This window comes from Podarcis cretensis, assembly GCF_951804945.1.
Source record: "Podarcis cretensis genome assembly, chromosome: 10".
Lineage (NCBI taxonomy): Eukaryota > Metazoa > Chordata > Lepidosauria > Squamata > Lacertidae > Podarcis > Podarcis cretensis.
In genome coordinates, this window is record NC_137179.1 from 28602224 (window position 1) to 28624659 (window position 22436).

General features: G+C 45.3%; 1 protein-coding gene across 2 annotated transcripts in view; it reads right to left on the minus strand.

Annotated features, from left to right (window-relative positions):
• CACNG2 (calcium voltage-gated channel auxiliary subunit gamma 2) overlaps positions 1 to 17975 on the minus strand; it is a 131874-nt gene extending 113899 nt beyond the window's left edge. The window contains exon 1 of one of the 2 annotated variants that reach the window (XM_079993011.1): positions 16637 to 17975. In XM_079993011.1, the coding sequence (XP_079849137.1) occupies positions 16637 to 16847 (211 nt within the window). In that variant the 5' untranslated portion in view covers positions 16848 to 17975. The remainder of the gene's footprint in view (positions 1 to 16636) is intronic. The other variant, XM_079993010.1, reaches the window with a different exon arrangement.
• Between the last annotated feature and the right edge of the window lie 4461 nt (positions 17976 to 22436).

A 22436-nucleotide genomic window follows, 5' to 3' on the forward strand; every position in this document is an offset into this window, starting at 1 on the left:
CTCATGGTGAGTTCTGGCACCTCTTTTGCTAGAAAAACAGCATTTGTTTTATTAGTTTAAATTTATGCTTGGAGCTGCCTTGGGTCCTGCACTGGGAGAAAGGTGGGAAGGGTAGATGGATAGATGATAGACAGATTAGATAGATAGATAGATATTGTTGTTGTTGTCACCATAAGTAGTAACAGCAGCAGCAACAACTGCTTTGGCAGTCTGGCCACTATTTTGGCTCCTCCACTGTGCCTTAAAGGTAAAGGTAAAGGTACCCCTGCCCGTACGGGCCAGTCTTGACAGACTCTGGGGTTGTGCGCCCATCTCACTTAAGAGGCCAGGGGCCAGCGCTGTCCGGAGACACTTCCGGGTCACGTGGCCAGCGTGACATCGCTGCTCTGGCGAGCCAGAGCCGCACACGGAAACGCCGTTTACCTTCCCGCCGGTAAGCGGTCCCTATTTATCTACTTGCACCCGGAGGTGCTTTCGAACTGCTAGGTTGGCAGGCGCTGGGACCGAGCAGCGGGAGCGCACCCCGCCACAGGGATCCGAACCGCCGACCTTTCGATCGGCAAGTCCTAGACGCTGAGGCTTTAACCCACAGCGCCACCTGCGTCCCTCCACTGTGCCTTAGACCTAGCATATTTGGATACTGGTGGGGGGGGGGGGAGAGAAAGAATGGCAGTCATCGTTCCCCCCCCCCATAAAAAGAATAGTGAAGAATATTCAGAGAAAAATTTGCAAGGTGGTCTTATTTTTCTAAGAATGCATGTGTGTGTGTGTGTGTGTGTGTGTGTGTGTGTGAGAGAGAGAGAGAGAGAGAGAGAGAGAGAGAGAGAGAGAGAGAATGGAAACTCAGGAATTCTCCCAGGATAATGGATTCTGAGAAATTTTGGCTTAGCACTAACCTCAACCCATGTCAGGGGAACACTTTAGAAGGAAGGATGTGCAAAGGAGCCCTCAAATCATGACTAAATTTGAGCTGCATTAAAAAAAAATATGAAATGTGTGTGTGTGTGTAACAGAGGAGATCAGAAAGGGCAGAAAATGCATTCCCTGCTCTAAAACAGATTCCTGAGAGATGTAAAACTAAATGGTTTCTAAATTATGTGAAAACAGAAGGAAGGAAAAGGCTTGGTGACAGGCATGTGGTAAACTCTAGCATCTTTAGTTATAGGATCTCAGAGCAGCAGACGAAGAGAAAGAGCTGCCTTGAGAGCGCCTGCCGGTCAGCATAGATGCTAGTCTATGGAACATTGGTCTGACTCAGTAGAAGCGAGCTTCTTATATAAGTGCCCAGTTCTCTTCTTGCTTAAACTGCTTCAATACAAATATAAAACCATCTCTCTCCCCCCCCCAGCCGAGTGACTCATGAGTTACACCAGCGTGTGTGAGAGAGAAACTAGGCAGTCTCTCACATGTATTTTAAAAGAGCAAAACAAACCCAGAGCAGCAACCAATGGCATTGATTGCATGTTCGATGCTGTTTGTACGCTTGGCGAACACTCTCATGGATGCAAAAGGAAGCAGAGTGGGCAGAGCAGCTAGCAGGTTGGACTGTAGGACCTGGCTTTGCCCATCTGGGCTTGGCCACCAGAACTGGGCAGGCCCAGGGGTGCCCGTCCTTCCCTCTGCTGAAATGGAACCGGGGCAATAAAGCACTCTGGCTAATGAAAGTGTCATACTAATTCATCATTATCACCATCCCTCTCCAGTTGGGTTTATGTGGGACCAGAAAGTCTCAAAGGGCTGGGATGTCAATGCTTGCAGATTGCAGCCACACAGCTTAATTTTGCACCCTGACCATCCTCTTGGGACATTGTTGGCAACTCCAGGACAAAAGAAAGACAATTTGGAAGAAGCACAGAATGCCTTCTCTTCCCTACTGAGTAACCACAGTCTCCAGAAGGAGTCTGGCATGCAGACTTCCTATCAGACCTAGGCACCAGCCCTTCCCTTCTTAAAAATGGCACACTGCTTTCCCCATGTAAGTCACTTACCCCCACATGCACATAAAACAGAAGAGCATTCATTTCTCTCATTTATTGTCCTGCCTCTACTCCCAGTACAATGGAAAAGTCACCTCTGTCAAAGGAGGACAGCTGCCAGCACAGCAACATGGCCTTGTTCAATGCCTCTGACTTTAAAACAGATGTGGGGAACTTGTGGCTTCCAGGTGTTGTTGGAGTACAATTCTCATTATTTCTGACTCTTGGCCATGTTGACTGGGACTGATAGGAGTTGGAATCCAGTAATGCCTGGAGGGAACAGGGTCCTTGCTGCTGCTATTCAATATTTCCCATTTGAAAACAGTGTACTCATACTATCCAGGTTGTCACTTTTCCCTAAGCCCCACCCAATATACACCAGTAGACCTTAAGGGAGGCTCTTCCCTACACAGGTTGTTGCATTCATTTCTTTCTGCAACAGCCTGACCTTTATTGATTTAGAAGTAAAGATGATGTATTTTATTTTAGTTGATTATACAGTGGGGTGTGGTGAGGTGGACCATAATTGCCAAAGGTTGTCATACTGAATGGGGTCACAGATAACTTCACCAGCTGCTGCCTATGCCTTGGCTGTGCACAATAAGGTGTGTTGATGTTCATGCAAGAGCAGGTATGTGCAGGCGAAACAGAGACCAGATGTAGTCCCACTCAGTGCCCCAACATGGAGGGTTAATGTTTTGTGATCAAAATGTCACTATGATACCACTTGAAACAGTTGCAGTTTCCTCAAAGAATTCTGGGAGCTGTAGTTTGTTAGTGGCGCTGTGAGTTGTTAGAAGGCCCCTATTCCTTCCCCAGAGCTGTAATTCTCAGAGTGATTTAACAATCACTCACTGCTCCCAGAGAAGTCTGGGAATCATAGCTCTGGGAGGAGAATAGGGTCTCCTAACAACTCTCAGTGCTCTTAACAAGCTACAGCTTCCAGAATTCTTTGGGCAGGGGAGTCATGACTGTTTAAAGTGATATCATAGTGCTTTAAATGTATGGTGTGATTGTTGTTCCCTACAACACCCTGTCCTGGCCAGGCTTTGAAGCTCACCTGGCTTTGGAGCTCCAAGTCTTTTTTGTTGAACCATGGATTGGTTCCTTATTAGATGGCTTAGCATAATTATTATTGGATGGATGACAATAACCATTTTGGGACGTGGATCTGTCATGTTCTCAAATGTTCTGAAATCCAAGATGGCCAATATCAGTGGTAAAAATGCATTATATAACCTGGAAGTTCTTTGAATAGCCACATCAAAATGTTGCCTGCAGCTGTTCCTGACCAGCTTATGTATTACTCCTGCAAAAAACACTCCAACTTTGCATGTTCTTATCTATGGTGAGAATCTGCTACCTTGTTCCTATAGCATGGATGTTATATGACAAGACTATGGGCTTTTGAATCCTGGCTTTTGAATCCAGTACAAATCATAGCAATTGATCTTGACCAACTTCTGTTTGCCGTAGCAAAGTTTGCACAGTGAAGGTGGTCAAGAGCTTGTACAGGAGCTGTATATGTGTTAATGCTGAGATCTGCTCCTTAGAGGTGACAGGAGAGAAAGCCATGAGTAGAGGAAGGCATGTGCTTTCAGGAGGAGGCACAGAAATATGAAATATGGTTTCTTCTTACCCATATGAGCGACAGCAGCTTTCCTGTTCCTCAGCTGAGGAAAGAAAGAGGACTCAAGCAGAGGGGATAGGGAGCAAAAAGGCAATCTTAAAAGAGATGTGAAGAAAAAAGCAGTGAAGACCATAATACAAAAGAAGTGAGTCCGCTGGAGTGAAGGTGGAAAAAACAACCCAACCCCAGTAGTGAGAAGTTGTGATATGGCGAAGCTGCAGGCGTGATAATGAAACATGGAGGCAAGGGAAAGGTGGCAGAAAGCAGAAATGCCAGAATGAAAAGAGGATGAACGGAATAAAAGAAAAGCAACAGAGAGAAGGAAATACAGGCAAGAATGAAGATGTAAAAAGAAGGAAAGTTTACTACCCCCTTCTCTCCCTGCTGCTCTCTCCCCCCACCTCTCTCCCCCACAACCATATACTGTATACAGCATGAAAGTCTCACATCAAATATAAATGATCTGTAAAAAAAAAAGACTTTATGACCTGAAAGCAGAGATGATGTGTGTACTTTTGTAACCCAAGAAAATATTTAATAAAAACTATTTAAAAAAAGAAAAGAATGGAGAACAGATAACTGGGAACGTAGATTGAGGGAGGGCAGACCAGTCAAAGGAGATCTAAAGAGAGAGTGGGGGGCACGTTCCTTTATGTTTACTTCTCCCAAGCATGGCTGGCCTAAAGCATTTTGCTGCCTGAGGCAAAGTAGCAAATGGTGCCCTAAAAAAAATAAATGCTCAGGATGTGTATGTTGGTGCGGGGACAGTGGGGTGGGGGTGGGTAGAGAAGCAATTGTGCATCGTACACAGGGCCACCACCCATGTTATCTTGGCACCTGAAGCTTCCCCTCCTTGACAGTGAAAAATATATATATTTAAAAAAATCAAACAATTTTCTGCTTTTTCATGACACCCAAAATCATTGCAGATAAGGAAAATATGTGCCATGACTGGTTATCTTTATTGAATGCTTGCCTTTTATATTTCTTTTTTTTTAAATGTTCCTTGCCCTACCCTATTTCTTTTTATAGGTTTGAAGAAAAACTATGATGGGGGAAAGTAGCCGCTGTACAGTTTGGTAAAGCATTTCCCCTTTTCCTTTGAAAAGGGAACATGCCCATTGTGCCAAGCTGCATTCTTCTTTCCCAGCAAAGGCTGCCTCAGGAAGCAAAGAACAGTGCAATAATGGTGCAGGCCAGGCTCTCCCTGAAATAAGATACACTTCCCAGTTTGATTGGGAAACCTATTGGCACAGCAGGTGGGGGAGGGCAAAATCCTCAGTGCTCTGAGATCTAGATGGAATTGTGTTTTATTTAGGTTCAATTTCCCTTGGCCCAAAAGCAAGATCACATAAGCATGCATGTGCACAGGGGTCTACTGTAGGCTACACAATTCTGGGACCGCATGGGGAGAGGGAGAAGAAGGATTTGATAGTCGAAAGAGAACGTTATTCGTATCCGTGGAAAAAGTCAGAATATTATCTGTGTCTCTGTGCAATTGCATTGCATGGTAACGATGCTGCTGCTGCTACACTGCAGATCCACATCCTTCTCACTACAGTTTCTTTCTCACTCTCCTGAAGGCGGCAATTTATGGTGCATTCCAGGACAACGTTAAGCTATCCATCACCCCCCTTGCACAGCAGCCACGTTGCTCTTTGCTCTTGATTGTTATACAGTCTTTAACACTTCATCTTTTAGGCTTGCATATCTCATGATAGCCTAACCTAAGGGTAGGGCCACATGGTACCCGTCAGATATTATTTGACTAGGGTTCTGGGCATCCCTGACCATTAGCCATTCTGGTGGAGCCTAAATTCAGCAATATATTGACAGGTCGCCTACCCCTGGTAATCTCCACCTCATCAGGTGTCACTATCCTCCTCTATCCTTCTGCAGAGTGAAATAAACCCAAACCAGGAAACAATATTTGGAGGACCACGAAGCCCATCAAACCTGTGCCTCTGCTTCTGGCTTCCAAAATAACCTCATCTGACCCATTTCTTCAGACAATCCTACACCTCTCTCAAGAGCAACAGAAACCACATGGGCTGTGCGAAACCCACCAGCTCTATCCAACAGATGGACCTATGTGGCTTGCATTCACTCAGACAGTGATACATTTAGTGGACATAATGATCTTGCGGGGTTGGGATTGGGTTCTCTTGAGATGGTAATGCATATTACTTTGCTTATTTCAAAATTTGGTAAGCTGGCCTTGCAATGTTTTCTTTTCTTTATTACATTTCTAAAACGCCCTTCATCCGAGGATCACAGGATGGTTGACCATATAGGCTCCCCCAAAAAACATACCCTGATAGCCAACAATAACAATAACCCCCTCCCACAGTTTAAAAGGCCACAGATTATTTAGTTAGCCAAAGGCCTGAGAGAAGAGGAATGTTTTTGCTTGGCACCTAAACATATATAACGAAGGCACCAGGCAAGCCTGTTTGTGGCCTTTCTGATCCTTCTGCTGAGTGGGGCCTGGACTTCTGCTTCAAGCTCCTGCCCCGATGGCATTTCCTTAACAAGCGAGTCTCTGCACTCAGACAGAAGGTCTCATCGTGTCCTGTGTCATCTACCTTGATAGGCAGCCACTCTCCAGATCCTCAGACAGAGAAATTACCCAGTCCTGCTATTTGAGTTTTTTTCCCTTTTAAACCCAGAGATGCTAAGGAATGAACCTCCTATAGCATGGCTTGAACTCATCTACTGAGCTATGGCCCTCTCTCAACCCTTGCTGCATATGGACAGCCTGCCACTTGAATGTGCGCAATGTATTGGGCAATCACTTGCTGCTCTGCATGAGACACAGTGCTGTATCTGGGCCTTTCTGCAAAGATACAACCACCCTGCCTTAATCCACAGCAATTAACTGTGTTGTGCTCAGAGGAAATCTAAGGCTGGAACAGCAAGGGGTATTATAAATCAGGCTGGACGTGCATGAGCAAAGCTGTGCGAGTCCTAGCACAAATAGCAGGAGTTTGGTCTGGCAAAACAGAGGATGTAAAGCACTGCAGAGACTCCAGAATGGGAAAACCGGCTATTACAGCAAATCAAGATTGAGGGTGTATTGGCAAAAGCTCTGCTGGGGATTGATTAATATGAGAAGGATTCCGAAGTTGAGAACAAGCTGAGACCAAGGTGCATTGGCAAAATTATATAGGGGCCTTGGGGTGGAAAACTCAGATCACAGCCAGGAGATGAACCGTGCCTAAATAATGCTGGCAGGAAAATATGGGGGGACTGAGGCTGAATAGCAGGGGTTCTGCACAGGTCAAGGAAATGTCAGAAAAGTGAGAATGCAGCCTGCCTGCCTTCCGCCTCGGTGTATGTCAACGCTTGGCTTATGTGTTGGTTGAAATTGCACTCAAACACATCTGCACACTGCACTGCTCAGCTATGACAAGCTGCAAAGAGGGAGCAATGAGCTCGTTAATTTCCTTCAGAAAGGGTCTCTTGGCTGGGATTCTTTTCATCACCAGCCTCCATTCAATTACTTGCCTTCACACCAGGCAAATCCACAGGGATGTCTAACCTCTTGTGCAGCACACACGCTCACTCTCAGTCGATTGTGCTCTCTGCCTGTTGCCCCACATGCAAGCCCCCAAGACCAATCCCTCCTCTGATAGTAATGACATGACAACCCCAATAACCGTGCAGTGAAAGAAAATCAAAGTCATCCCTGTTTGCTTTGTGAGGCATCAGTGAGCCAATCTCCTTTTGGCTTCTGGATTTCTGTAGAAAGGAAGACCAAATTAGTCCCTAGTTATGGAGATTTAACCAGGGCTCAGAAATAGCATTCATCAAAATTAATAGATAGAGGCTAAGAGGGAAATGGCCATCAAAGAAAGAGCTTTGCAGGAAGGGATAAGATGGCTGATAAGAGTTTGCTGATTTCAGCTGCTTGACATACAAACGAGCAATTAAAAATCCAAAAGGTCTCTTCCCAGCCCCCAACTTGGAAAACTAGAGCCTGCTGCAGCAAAAAGACAGAATGGCCAAGAGCAAAAATAAAAGAAAAATAGTAATAATAAAGTATTAAAATGTGATGGTTCTAATACATGCCAACGAAGGAGCCTGAGTGGGGAACCTAATCTAATGAGATGAATAATATTCTAGGGGTGGACTGGAACTCTTCGTTCAGATGAGGAAAACAGTATATTTTGGAATGTCAGTGCAGCTGGGGGCTGACATCTTTGCTCAATCCAGCCATGAGGAAGAAAGCCCTCCAGGATGGATCTGAACTTCAAGGTTTGACTCTCGTGCCCAAGAAGAAAACCTGATTTGTCTGCAGGGATGCATGCTCAGCACTTTTTGATAATCATTTGTGCAGATGTGTAACTGCCTTCTTCTTTCCCTGCTTCCTTGGAATTCTGCTGGTTTTCTCAGAGCTGGAACTAGAGGCTCATGGCAAATTCCGCTTCAGGCAAAATGTTGGTGGCAATTCTAATCATGAGTTGGGGTATAAGCACCTGCTGTTGTCTTTCATTTTGTAGGAGATCACTTTGTATGAAGCGGTGGTTTCCCTTGGCCGAATATAGAGTATGAACTGTCTAAGGATTAGGGTTAGGACAGGACACCTAACCTTTGGCCCTCCAGATATTGCCAGACTACAATTCCCATAATCTCATTGACCATGCTAGCTGGAGGTGATGGGAGGTGGGATACAACAGCATCTGGAGGGCCACAAATTCTCCACCCCTGGGTTAGGAGATAGACAGCTTTCTATCTATGGATTAGGTGTAGCTAACTCATCCTAGTGACTTTGTGTTGAAAGGTAGGTTAGAAGTATAAGGAATGAATGAATGAGTGAATAAAAACAACTGATAGTTGAAACAGGAGAAGCCAGAACTGAGACAGCCACCAGGCTATGTATATGGCTGTCTTGATTAAGAGAAGACACTCTAGACCAGGGACAGCCAGTGTGGTCCTATTCCAAAGTTGCTGGGCTACAACTCCCACCATACCTGACCATTGACCATGCTGGCAGGGGCTGATGTGAGTCATTGTCCACAACATCTAGGTGGACATAAGCCTTTGCACCTTTCCACCCAACAAATCACAGCCTCTTTTATTTGAAATATATAGTATTCATATCATACATGCTAGCTGTTCGGAGCATGTAATAGACACTAGCTCAGTAATCATAATTACATCAGTGATTTTTTAAATGATATTTCCCTCCCTCCCATCCTACACCTATTTTCATCAGGAGCCCTGATTAAACCAATCTCTTGAGGATCAAAGTAACTCTCCTTGAAAAAAATCCCTAGTAAAAGCTCAGTGCATGATATTCTAAATCAGGGATGGCCAACTTTTCATTTCAGGCGGAGGAATGTTTTATTCCACGGACAGTGAGGCCAAATAGTGTTTTATCACCCCTCCCTTTGACTACAACAAAGTTACCAACATCAAATATTAAGGCAGGATTGGGGAACCTGTGGACCTCCAGCATCATCCCTGATCATTGGCCATGGTGGTGGGGATTGGTGGGAGCTGGAGTTCCGCAACTTCTTGAGGGCATCACGGCACCTCCCACCTGCATCTCTGCATTAAGGGTTTCACAGTTTGCTCTGGCAAACACATGTTTTATGATCACTGTGGTGGAAAAGCAGCCTGGGAAGTGTTGATGTGGGGAGGAGAACTGAAGAATTGACTGTGCCCACCCCACTTTACATTTCCTCTTTCCGAAGCTGCTTCTGCATACATGCATGGGTGAAGTATAATATATGCCATTCCATCTTTATGGAACACACGCATGACATACAAACATGTATGTATTGCATACAAGGTTCAAAAGGGAGATTAAACATTCATTGTGGAATATCTCTGTTTCTTACACATTTTCAAAATGAATGAATAAACAAATGTTTTTCTTCATTAATAAAATTGGGAATTAAAAAAAAAAAGCGCTTTTACATGGACAAGATGAATTTGCTTCAAGAACTAGGTCTGACCTGCATGCTGTCAGATGCTGCATCCCCCCCCCCCCAGTTCTCACTAGCATTTTATTCTTTTTTTTTTTAATATATATTTATTAGCATTTCAATAATACACATAGACACACACACAAAAAAAGAAAAAATAACAAAAAATACAAAAATTTAGAAAAAGAAAACAATTAAAAACAGATGAAATTTCAATTGCTTATTTTCATATAACTTCTTTCTTAGACCTCCTCTCCCCTCCCCTTCTTGTATTCCAGTTCAAGTTATTAGTCCTGCAAATCCTTATTACTTAATTCTCAACCTTAAACTTAATAATTTTAACATACTGTAATTTTACCTTTCCTCATTCTTCCATAAAATTATTATTGCATTCCTCATTTTCATTTCATTTTAACCATTTTAGACACCAATTTTAGCTTATCTAATCTTAAACATCTTATACATCATTTCTTATTCTTTAACATATTTCTTAAAGTCAATATTTCCCTTCCATGGCTTTCCCAACTTCCATACAAATATCAAAACAAATTAAAAGTAAGTAATTAAGAATTCTGTACCCTTTGGATTACAAAACTCCAGCCCCCCTTTCCCGGTTTGGTCCCCAATAAATGTTCATCAATCAATACTGTTTAACCTGGAGATCTCACGTCCGAGGCTCTCAAGTCACCCTCAGTTCCTCTCTGCCGGCCTCTTGGATAGTCCTTTAGGTTAAGCCCCAAGGCTCGAAGGGGCTCTGACCCAACAAGATCCATGATTTTTCCGGTTGGCCCTCCATATTTAAGATTAATGCTCATGAGGTGCTCCACTCTCAACTTTGCAGTTTCCAACTCAGTCCAAACTTTCCACCTCAAATTTTTATTCTCCTTTGTTGTCTGCATGCCAGGCCCCAAACTGTAATTCTCCCTTGACATCTGCAAAATTACCGGTCCACCTTCCTTTTCCTCAAAATCCACAGTCTCATGGCTCTCAGATTCCTCTTGTTGTTGATGTATATAAACTTCCTGCCTCCACTCCCTGTCAGCTTCAACAATGTTGTTTACTGCCAGGGCCAGAGTGTTCACATTTGTAGTCAAAACATCTGTCTGATCTTGTAACTTTCCCAGGAGAGCCAGTATTTTGTTGAGTTTAGTCTGATTATTGCTTCTTTCAGCCATTTTTGCAGTGTCTCTCAGTTTAAAAACCAGTCAGTAAGTTAATTTGTAGCTGCTCTCCCTTATTTTCTAGAAGTTGCAACAAATATAGCCAGCAGATGCAACAAAGACAAAGTTCCCTTTATCCTTTCCTTTTGACAGCTATTTTGACAGCTGTCAAAATCTTCAATAGTTCCTCAACAGGTTCTCTCACGGGGCGCCCCCGGGTTCTGGGGGGGTGAAACTTTAGCTCCAAGCGTTAAGTTTATCCTCCAGTAAAATTTATAGCGTCAAGCCGTGAAGGTTTTTTTTTTTTATAAAAAAAGAGTCCTCTCGACCTTAAGTTGCAAGCTCTTTGCGTTAGAATATCTACTCAAAGGGGGGGGCGACTTCCTTTTTGACCCTTCCCCGCTCGTTCCCAATTCAAGAAAAATTTGTTTAAGATCCAAATTCCATATTTACTCACGGGTTCTTGTTTTTGAGTCCGAATGTTCCAAGGAAAAAGTCAGCGCTTCTCCGACAATGGCATGCGGCTTCGCTCCGCAGAAGGAGCAATCGACTCACAGCACCGCGCCGTCCCCCGTCCCCGTTCCTGAGCCTTTAAAAAGGCTCCTTCGCGGTTTGGGGGGGCGCAAATGGTGCCCGCCGAGTCACCACGTTCACAGGCATCAGCGCCTGTGATTTTTAAGGGTCCCCGCGTCGCCGGCGCGGACAAGACCCGATCCTGCGGAGCCGATTCCCTCCGGAGCTCGGAGGGAATCCGCCATTAATCGGCAGCGCATTTTATTCTGCCAAGGTGTGATCCAACTAAATATCAATGTCTGCAGGTTCTGATTCAAAGGCAACAGCAGTATGATATCCTGGCGAAACACAATACAGGGTGGCAACAGCCACACTACTGCTTGCTTGTTTACAAAATAAGTAAATAAAGAGCAACAGGACTTTCAAATAAATAAATAAATAAATAAATAAAAGAAACATAACTTTTTTTAAAAGTCAAGGGTTTTCAAAGACTGAACTGTCACAAAGTGGCAGAGTGGTAGGGTAGAGAACATTGGCAACTACTTGGTGTTTGCTGTTTCGTGAAAAGAAAAAGAAAATAAGAAGAAAAGTCTTACTGGGATGTCTAAGTAGTCCAACACTGGAGTGGTACAATACATGACTGACTGCTCAGTCTCTGATATAACCAACACGCACACACAAAACCTTGTGCCACTCACACCTATCCATGTTTATTTGAATGTAGTCTCATTGACTTCCAACAGGACTGGAACAGAAAAAGGTCTACAATAGAGTGTGGGCATGGAGAGGGAGGAGTTTCATCACTCTGTGAAAAGGACATGAAAAGAGCCCTGCTGGATCAGGCCAAAGACCCATTAGCTCAGCATCCTGTTCTGACAGTGGCCAGCCTGATGCTTATAGGAAGCTCAAGAGCAAGGCCTGAGTGCAATGGCACTCCTCTCTTACTAGCAGTATCCATCTATCCTTCTACTCATTAGAGCTACAAAGGCCACTGGGCAATCTGGAGTTCACCTTGGCCTAAGCTTGTCTTTTGGAACTCTTGCAATTCACTGACATTCAAGTTCACCAACAAATTGGTCATGAAGCTAACTAGCCCCAGACTAGAGACCCTTGCGCAGGACAACATTGAGGAGGCAGTACCTACAGTAAGGGACTGTGGCACTTATGCAGTCATAGAGCTCCCATGAGCAACAAACAACCATGCTTGTTGGAGGGCAGAATCACATGTTGTTGCTAGAGTAAGATGTTATTGTAGGGAAATGTGATATTCCTACAGCCAAAATGATTTGTATATTCCACAAATGAGCAACAAAAGCGCCATTAGTTTTACATGAAAAATATTGTTTGCATACATGCCTTCTCGAAATGATGTGGATTTGATCCTTATTTAACAAAAGCCATAGTATCTCACAACTGAAAGATGCACCAAACACTGCATATCACAGTCCTAGCTAGATGCTCCAATTATGATAGGAAAGATAGGGGCCACTGAATTAAATCCACACGCTCACCTTGCTACCCCTCCAATTTTAGCTTAACTGTGATACCTGTGGTATTCTAAAAACAGTAGTTAAGGGGGGCGGCATTGCAAAAACCTCTCTTGTAAACTAAGCACTGATATAAGGACAAACTAGCATTTTGTGCCATTTTTGTACACTCTCATGGAAAAATCAGAGCCTATTCTAAGACCACGGATTTGCAGGAAGGGCAGCTGGTGCAGTGGGACTCTAATGCAACCCATTTTCTCCAAGGCCACAAGCCTTCTAAGGTTGCAATCCTATGCACAGTGACCTGAGAGCAAGTCCCACTATATTCAGTGGGGTTTACTTCTTTGTAAGCATACAAAGATGGCAAATAGAAGTAGAGCGACCCTAAGGGATAAATGCCCAATCTTCCTTTGGAAACAAAACAAAGCAAACCTTCCAGTTTTTGCTCTTTTGTCTCACTTTCCAATATTACAGCTGGGGGGGGGAGGTGAGAAATAGCTAGTCCTTCCCCAATGGGCGACTTTCAAACCCAGCTAGGGAGGCTTCCCACGAGGCCAAACGACACGATTAAAAAAGAGGGGGACTGAAGAGTGAGAGAGAGAAAGGGAGATCAGAAAGAATGCCTCTCGACGTAGCTTCCCTGAACCCCAGAACCACTTAATGCTTATTCTTCTGGGGAGTCGAAAAAAGCCAAGTCTCTTTCTGCTTCTGCTGCCTTCGACTGGAAAGGCCCCCGGGCAAAGCCAACCTCGGCCCAGGAGCTCGTGTGCTTTGCAGCTTAGGAGATCGGCTGTCCTGATCTAGCGCCCCAGCAGCGCTGCTGACTAACCCTGGGCTAGCAGCGACCCTCGTCCATCCCCCCCATACAAAGTTGCATGTCTCCCCACCCGGCGTCGCTTCCGGCGATGGGCGAGCAACAGGCGGAGTGTGCCATCCAGGCTGCTTCCCTTTGGGGGTTCCCCCCGCCCCCGAGTGGAGGGACGGGGTGTTCTCAGGGAAACTTCAGCTGCACGCTCAACGGAGCAGGGCCGGTGGTGTGCCGTGCCTGGGCGTGTGTGTGTGTGTGCAGAAGAGCACCCTCCCCATCTAACGTGGGGGGGGGGGCGCCGTGACAGCAGCCCAGGCGGTTGCCTCTGCTCTTCTCACACCCCTTTTGCAGGGCTGCGATTTTCCAAAACACACAAACGGGGCTGTGAGCACAAACACAAACGCGCGCGCACACACGCAACACACACACATACACACACTAGCTGCCGAGTTAAAAAGGCTGACGGCACGTCTCGGGATGGGCACAATTAGGAGCTTTTAATTAAAAGATCCTTGCCCTTTTAATCGACGGGCGATCTCAGCCCAGGCGAGCTGCCGGGAAGGGGAGGGTGTGTGGGGGAGGGGAGCTGGTGCGGAGTGGGGGGGGGGGGAAGGCTCGTGCAAAATGAGAGGAAGGAGAAAGAGAGCCTAGCTTCTCCTCCTCTCTTCCTCCCTCCCTGAGCGACCCGCACCGCCTCCCCCACCCCCTGCACACGCCGCCACCCCGCACCAAATGCCTCGTAGCCAGAGATACGTGTCTGTGGATCCAGAAGCACAAGCGGACTCATGCCATATTTATTTATTCTCTCTCTCTCTCTCTCTCTCTCTCTCTCTCTCTCTCTCTTACTCTCTCTCTCTCTCTCTCTCCTGCCCCCGGGAAGATCGCCTCATTGGCGCTCCAGACTGCTCCCAGCAGCAGCAGCAGCAGCAGCAGCAGCAGCAGCAGTCATCCTCATCGGCTCCTCATCCTAAAAGACACCGATCGGGAAGGCTTTTCTGCAGCCCCCCCCCCCAAGTCCCCGAGGCAATCCCGCCTCTTTCCTTTCGCTTTTTGGAAGACAGGGATCTCGTCAGTGCTTCGTTCGATCGATTCCTCTCCTTTTCTTCCACGTTAATGAATAGAGCAGCCTGACAGGCTCTTAATATTTGTGTGTGTGTGTGTTTAGGGGAAGAGATTTCCAGATAGATTCGCTTCTCTGGAGGTGTGTGTGTGTTGTTGGCGTGTTTAAAACGCCGCCGATTAATTTTCCGATATTGATTCCTTCCCACCCCCCACCCGCCTCTCTCTGGCTGGGAGATAGCATAGAGTATTCAGCATGGAAGTCCTCTGCAGAATATGTTAAAAGGCAGCGGCTTGGAGAGAGAAAGGGCACCAAATGCAGTATGCGTCAAACAGACCATCGCTCAATGAAGTCACTTAGCTATTCAAAACATGTTCAGCCATCACTCAACCGTTTGCACCAAGAATAAGGGGGGGGGGGGATGTCGCTATTCTTCCCGGCCACAACCATTTGCAAACAGCAGTTCCAACCCCCTCCCCTCTCGCTTACTTCTGACTTTCCCCTATTTTTATAAAAAGGGGGCGGGTGTGGGCTTGGGGGCAAGAGAGGCCATGAACGACGAGCGGAGAGAGGTTGATCTTCTCTTCCCAGGACCCTGCTCCCTTTCCCCGCCATCCTATTTTGCGGGATCTGCCCCCCCCCCAGCACCCCCGAGGCATCGCCGGCGAGCGCGATCGGCCTCAGCTTGGGGTTTGAGGCGGGGACGCGAGGCAAGCCATGTACATGCTGCGTGTGTGCCCACCCATCCCCCACTCCCCCCACCCCCAAGTTAGCTTCTATTCTTAAAACAGACGGTCTGATTACGGCGAAGCTTTGCGTGCCCACAAAACACCCCACGTTTGCATCAGCCTCCCTTCCTTCTTTCCACGCACGATCTGAAGAGCCCCCCCCCCCAGCTCCATCCCTCCCTCCCTCTCTCCCTCGCCCCCCTCTCTCGCAGCCCTGCACATCTATACCGAGAGAGCCATGCTGAATAGCACATTTCAAAGCAAAGCCCCGGACCCCCTCCTCCCTCCGCCTATTTCCAGCGTCTGATTTCAAAAACTGGCTGCCGTAGTGATTCTCCTGCTGCCATCAGACATGTCAATCCGGGTGCGAGAGGACTTGCTCTTGTTCACTTTCCTATTACAGAGGGAGAGAGACAGGGGTGGGGAGGTGGGAAGAGAGGGAAAGGGTTTTGTCCCTTCTCCCCTCCCCTTCCTCTCTCCACCACTTGTTCATTTGGCGAGAGAAGGGCATACAGATCTCTCCCACCCTTGAAACCAGCCTAATAATAATAATAATAATAATAATAATAATAATAATAATAGAAAGAATAAACAAGCCACACACAGCCAAGCTGTATATAAGCAGCCTGGAGGAGACGTTACGAAAGCCCCTCGCAAACTCCGCTGGAGAAAACTGGGAACGTTCGAGTTTACCCAATTAGGCAGCCGAGACATAACAAGATCTGTTGTTGATGCTAAGAAATTGTACATGTGAGGAAGCGGGGGTGTGGGGGCAGAACACGCCACCAGACATAGGAAGTTGCTCTGCCTCTTTCCCCCCTCTTTTCACTCTCCCAGACTTCTCGTCATCAACATCCATTCGCAAAAGGAGACCAATTATTCCGCCCCCCCCCCTTCCAACCGCCCCGTCATTAGCAGCCAACAGCGCACTCCAATAATATAACATTTTGCTCGCTTTCCAAAAAGGAACTGTAAAGAATCCGGAAAGAGGCGGCTCGAACACACACACACACACACACACACACACACGCTTTAACAAGACGGTCCCTTTGATGTTTTCACAATACAGAGATCATTGATCACATTAACAGGGTTTCCAGGGGACAAGGGAAAGAGGGGTTAGCGGGGACAGAATGGGGACGTGTACCTGAGCTATTTCTAACTTTACTGCTTTTCCTCAGAAACTAACCCAAGCATCCTGGTTCCATGGCGGCAGGGTTGGAGCGAGAAAATGGTGGAACGGGGGAAGATTTTTTTTTTTGGGGGGGGGGGGAGATGGGAGGGAATGGGACGGAGTGGGGACGGGGAGTGGGGGAGAGGTTGAGCTTCGGAATCAAATACCTTCCAAGCAGCAGGTTCTCCATAATCCAGAATGGGTCATGACTTCTTCGTTCTTTTTGCTGGTTTCATTATCACCGGTACCTTTCATCTTGCAAACCCCTCTGGAGTAAAGCCAGTAATCGGTCCCCACAGCTATGGTCATGAGGCTGAAGGCAGCGAAAGCACCAACGGTGGTTAAAAGCATCTGAACACCTCTGTCAAAGAGCCCCATAATTCTTCATTATACAAATACCCAACGCCTTCTGATTCTTGGGCTGTGTGTGTGTGTGTGTGTGTGTGTGTGTGTATGTTTGTATGTTAATAATAAAATAAAAGAATAATATTTCCTCTAGTAAGAATAATAATAGTAATAATAGCAATAATAATAATATAATGGGTATCTATTCGAGATCAATAGAGAGAAATCTATACATAAAAAAGGGAGGTAAGAAAGCCCACGGAATCAGTGTAAATGAAAAAAAAAATCACACGGGAAGAGGCTTGCCTTTTAAAAGAGAAACGTTCCGGCGGTTAATATTATATATATATATATATATTATATAAAAATAAAATAAAGGAAAAAATAGATAACCCCCCCAAAAAATGAGATGCCTTAATCCCTTTTTCTAAAATTCTGGTCTCCAGTTTCCATATGTAATGGCTAATTTGGAGATGGCTTCCACAGTGAACAGGGGAGCAGCAGCAGCGGCAACAGAAACAGCATCCTCAACACACTCTCTCATTATCTGGACCTAGACAGTTAGAGACTGTAAGAGCAGAGATGCAACCTTCAGTCTTCTTGCTCAGATCTGCAGCCTGCGCCATGAAAAATCCCTTTTCTTTCCAGTTATCTTCTTCGGATATTTTTTTTTTGGTGGGGTTTTTGTTCGTCTGTTGGCTCGCTCTCGTTCCAGATCTTCCCTCCGCTCCCCGTTTTCTACCACCGAACTAGACTTGCCAGTATATTGTAAGCCCTTGATTTCAGCTGAACAGGTGCTGAGGTTTTGCCGTCCATGGCTTTTCACCCCCCTCTTCACGGCAGCGGCAGAGCAGCGGTTGTTGTGATTGGTGGTGATGTTGGTAGTGGTGGTAAAATGGGCAGAGGAGGGGGGAGTCTCTCCCGGAGAAGCAAGACGGATTTCCCTTCCTCCCCCCTCTCTGCAAAGCTTCCGAAGATCAGGGGAACCAGGAGGCTTGCTGCAGGATATGCTGCTCGTCGGTGTCTCGCGCCTCTTCTTGCCTTGCTAGTTCCGCTCCCACCTACTGCATTAACGTGGTGGTGCTGAAATGGACAGCTCCCCTGCACCGATCACTCCGCGGTGCTGAAGAACAGCTCTTTTACCTCTTTGCCCGGGGTGCTGCTGGGAAAACTGAGGAGGGTTGGCGGGCGCGCGGAGGAGAAGGAGGGAGGGGGGGGGCAATCTTCCACTTCCTAGATCCTTTTCCCGAGCATCTGCAAGTGATAGTAACCCTTCTTGTCTCTCAAGTGCAGGAAGGGCGGGGGCGATTAGCCTTCCTGCGTGATCCTTTGCGTTTTTTTTACCCCTCTCCTTCCAGATTCTGAAATGATTACTCCCTTACGCTTCAGGAGCTCAGAGAAAGGAGTAGCTGGATCTCTCTTTTCATCCTCTGCGCTCCCCCCCACGCCCGCTCCCCCATCCAGCCTGCTCATTCCAGTAATAAGTGCCCAGAGCTCCTCACATCACAATTAGTCCAGCACAAAACTTCAATCAGCCGTTTCTCTTCCTAGGAGACAGTGAAAATGCAACGTGGAAGGGTAATTTGAAATCTATTTGCATATATTGTTATATATGTTGACAAAAAGGGGGGAAATGTTCTCATTACTTTGGCTGGGTGCTTAAAAAAATTTTTTTTGGGGGGGGAGGAGGGTGCTGCTGTTGGGCTACATCCGTTGTTCTGTTGAATTGTTGGGTGTGGACCTATGTTGTGTGTCTGTCTTTCTTTTGAAAGCTCTCTGTGAGATAACAGATTGCATACTCCAACAAACTGATATTTTGAAGCCCTGGGAATGGCAAAACAAGGCAGAACAAATAAGGAACTTGATGCATGTGTAGAATCTTGTCCTCAAATGTCCTTGCTCAGAGAGAGAGAGAGAGAGAGAGAAAGTGAGCATTAGAACAGAAGAAGAACCTTACTGAACCAGACCAAAGGCCTTTCTAGTTTTGCATCCTGTTTCCTAGAGCGGCAAGCCTGAAGCCTATTAGAAGCTCACATGCAGGAGATATATGGCAATAGCCCTCTCCCACTTCTGTTTCCCAGCAACTGGCACAAGAGGAAGATTGGAGATAGTAGTTACTCACTGATAGCCTTATCCTAAATGAATTTGTCTAAGCCCCACTTTAAAGCCCTCTAAGGTGGGGGCCATCCTCATGTCTTGTGGTATTCCATAGCTTATCTATGCACTGTGTGAATAAGTATTTCCTTTTGTCTGTCCTGAATTATTCAGCTTCATTAGAGGACTTTGAGTTCTAGTGTTATGAGAGGGATGGAAACTTTTCTTTCTCCACTTTCTGCATACCATGCATAATTTTACAAGCCTCTGTTATGTCCCCCTTTACTTACCATTTTTCTAAATTACAAAGCCCCCAAATTTGTAACTTTTCCATATAGAGCAATTACTCTGGTCATTTTGTTGCCCTTTTGTGCACCTTTCCCAGCTCTAAACTATCCTTTTTGGAATGCAATGACCAGCTTTGTAAAGAGAATTCAGGCATGGCTGAACTGAGGATTGTGTAAAAGACTGACAATACTGGTAGTTTTAATCCAGAACCACTTCCTAATGATACCTAGCATGGAATTTGCCCATTTCACACCTGGCATGTGCTTTATTGATATTCTCATTGCATTATCCACCATGACCCAAGACCTCTTTCTTGGCCAGTCACATCCATCTCAGACCACATCAGTGTATGTGTGAGATGAGGATTTATTGCCCCAATGTGCATCAATTGACACTTGTTTATAATGAACAATATTTAACTTTTTTTGCACATCCAACCAGTTTGCTCCTCTCAATCCCTTTTTGTTTTTTTCCACCAATAATTCAGCATTTTCAAAAAACTTTGCCACCTTGCTGCTCATCCCAAACTCTAGGTCATTTATGACCAAGCTGAAAAGCACCTGTCCCAACATATATCCTTGAGATATTCCACTTCTTATGACCCTTCATTTAGAAACAAACAAAACTGTGCTTGTTCGCTGTATCTACTAAGCCAATTGCAACATGCTAACAGTGGGCCCAATAATACCTATCTATCTATATTTTTTTAACATACAATACTGACATCAAAGTATGTCCTAAGCCTTCCCCCTCCTTTCCTCAGTAGTCTCAGTTTATGAGGTTAATTACATCAGTCACCTCATAGTTCTTAATGTATAATTGCTCATTAATGTAACAACAGCAAAGGAAGTGAAATGACTCCCATCTAATTTCTGGTCCAACTGATTTCATTTAGATCTGATCAATTTCATAGATCAGAGAACAAGAGAGACTGGAAGGGCTGCTTGAGGTTGCCTGTAGTTTTGCCAGAGGGGTGTGTGGTGAGGCTGAATCTGTGGAAGGTGTTGAGACACATTGCAGTTTCATACCCCTGCCTTTTTGCCTTTCTTTCTTTCCCTCTCTCTTTCACTTTACAGGCTGAGGCGCTTTTTTGTTGTTAAACAATCACTCAAAGGTCTGATGAACATTAAAGAGTTTGCAGAAGATGAATGGCTTGCCTACCAGGTTCACATACAGTAGAGGAAATATCCATCTTTAAAAGATTCCTTTATGTATTTTTATGCTCTTTAATGTATTGAACTCAAAGGAAAACAGATGCTTGGAACTTAGTTTTCAAGGATTATATCAAATACCGTTATTAAAAATAATAAATATTCACAAACAAGGTGACAACTTTCTTGTAATCAGAGCTTAATCTCGTGGGGACATAATGTCATTCTGAATTTTCCAAGGCCATCTAAGCTTCTAGCCCTCATAGTTATGCAAAGCAGCTTGTAGTCTTTCCCTTGTGGTTTTGTTTGTCTTTCCAATGACCCAGTGAAGAAGATTCCTGTTGCCACTGCCTCTGCTTCCAGCTCTCAGGTATTTAGTATCCTGGTCTATTTTCAGATGCTTCCTAAGAAAATGCTGAGGATTTTTAATTCATTTCTCCTCTTTCCCCTCCTTATTGATACAGATCAGGGGTGGGAACCCTGTGGTCATAGGTCTACTTCATGAGGCCCTTTGCCTTATTTCTTGCAGGTGGCAAGGAAGAAAAAGCTGGGGGGTGGGGGAGTGGCATAAAGATGAGAGAGAAAAGTGGGATGGTCCCACTCATCTTTGCTTCTGGCTTTACTTCTGTCATATCCACTTGTGACTCTAGACCCTGACAGATTACTCCCAAGGAAATACAGAGAGAAAAAGGTTGCTTAAGCCCTAATATAGCTCCATCAATGTGCTAGACACTGGTGCTAGACATCCTGTTTTACAAGTGCACTTCTCCATCAGAATCATGCCCAAAGAATTCACATGGAAGAAAATGTTACCTTGGATCTAGCATTAAGAATGAGTCAATGAACTGTCAAAACAAAATAATTTTTTTTTTCCAGTAGCACCTTAAAGACCAACTAGGTTAGTACTTGGTATGAGCTTTCGTGTGCATGCACACTTCTTCAGATACAGTGTGCATGCACATGAAAACTCATACCAAGTACTAACCTAGTTGGTCTTTAAGGTGCTACTGGATTTTTTTTTTTTATTTTGTTTTGACTATGGCAGACCAACATGGCTACCTATCTGTAACTTAATCAATGAACTGTGTAAGGCTAAATAGGGAGCGCATGGGGCTAGGCAAAAATTTGCATCCTGATCCCCTGGGTGCCAGTTGGTTGCATAGGGACCATGCTATGATGGTTAGGAACGTTTTGTTCCCACACCACTTTCCTAACTTAAATCACCCATTCAAAGTTGCTATTAGGGAACATAAAGGGAAAAGCAGATGGGCAGAATTGGGGGGGGGGGGATTCGTGTTTTTTCCTACATGGCTAATAGCTTCAGTGGGTAATTTGGATCAGGGCTGGAGCATGACAGGGAAAGGTTTACAAATATTTAACTATGCCATGGTGCTGTTTCAAATGCAGCTGGATTTTGAAGAAGGAAACTACACCAGCAGTTACAACAATAGAACATCAGTGTAACGTGTAGTTTGGTCCATGGCTAATGCTTTGATCTCAACTGAACTGCTAGCAGAAAAGCATGCCTACTGAACAGCCAAGCCTAGCTACTTAGGACCAGCTACATACTCACTTTTCTGATCCCCTACTCCCTTAACAGGAAGAGGCACTTTGAGACGGGATAATTGGAATTGAAGTGACTAGTAAAGGGCTGCTTAACTTAACCTTTTCCTCACCTGCCATTTCTCCTTTCCAAATTGTACACCGAGCAGCTTCCCTGCCCCCATACTGTGTGCCAAATATGCGTTTGTGATGGTATATTTGAAATACTTCAGACAGAAGAATCTGCCAGGGGGTGAGTTGGAGTGGGAAAATGACAGGGCATGAGAAAGGGTTAAGCAGAACCTCATACTTCCAATCACTTTCTCTCAAAGTGCCTTTTTCTGTTAAGCAAGAAAATAAGAAAGCTGAGTATCATCATACAGATTTGCACTGTAATGTGTAGTCTGAGGAGTATTGCCGTGGATCTGAGCACTTTAGTATCACTGAATGGCCTCTAGGCAAACCTTCTATTTTCTCTTTGTGGGGGTTTACAGAAGAGTAAGGAAACGTGGGTTGTTCGTGAGATGGTGGAACTGGGGATTCTGGT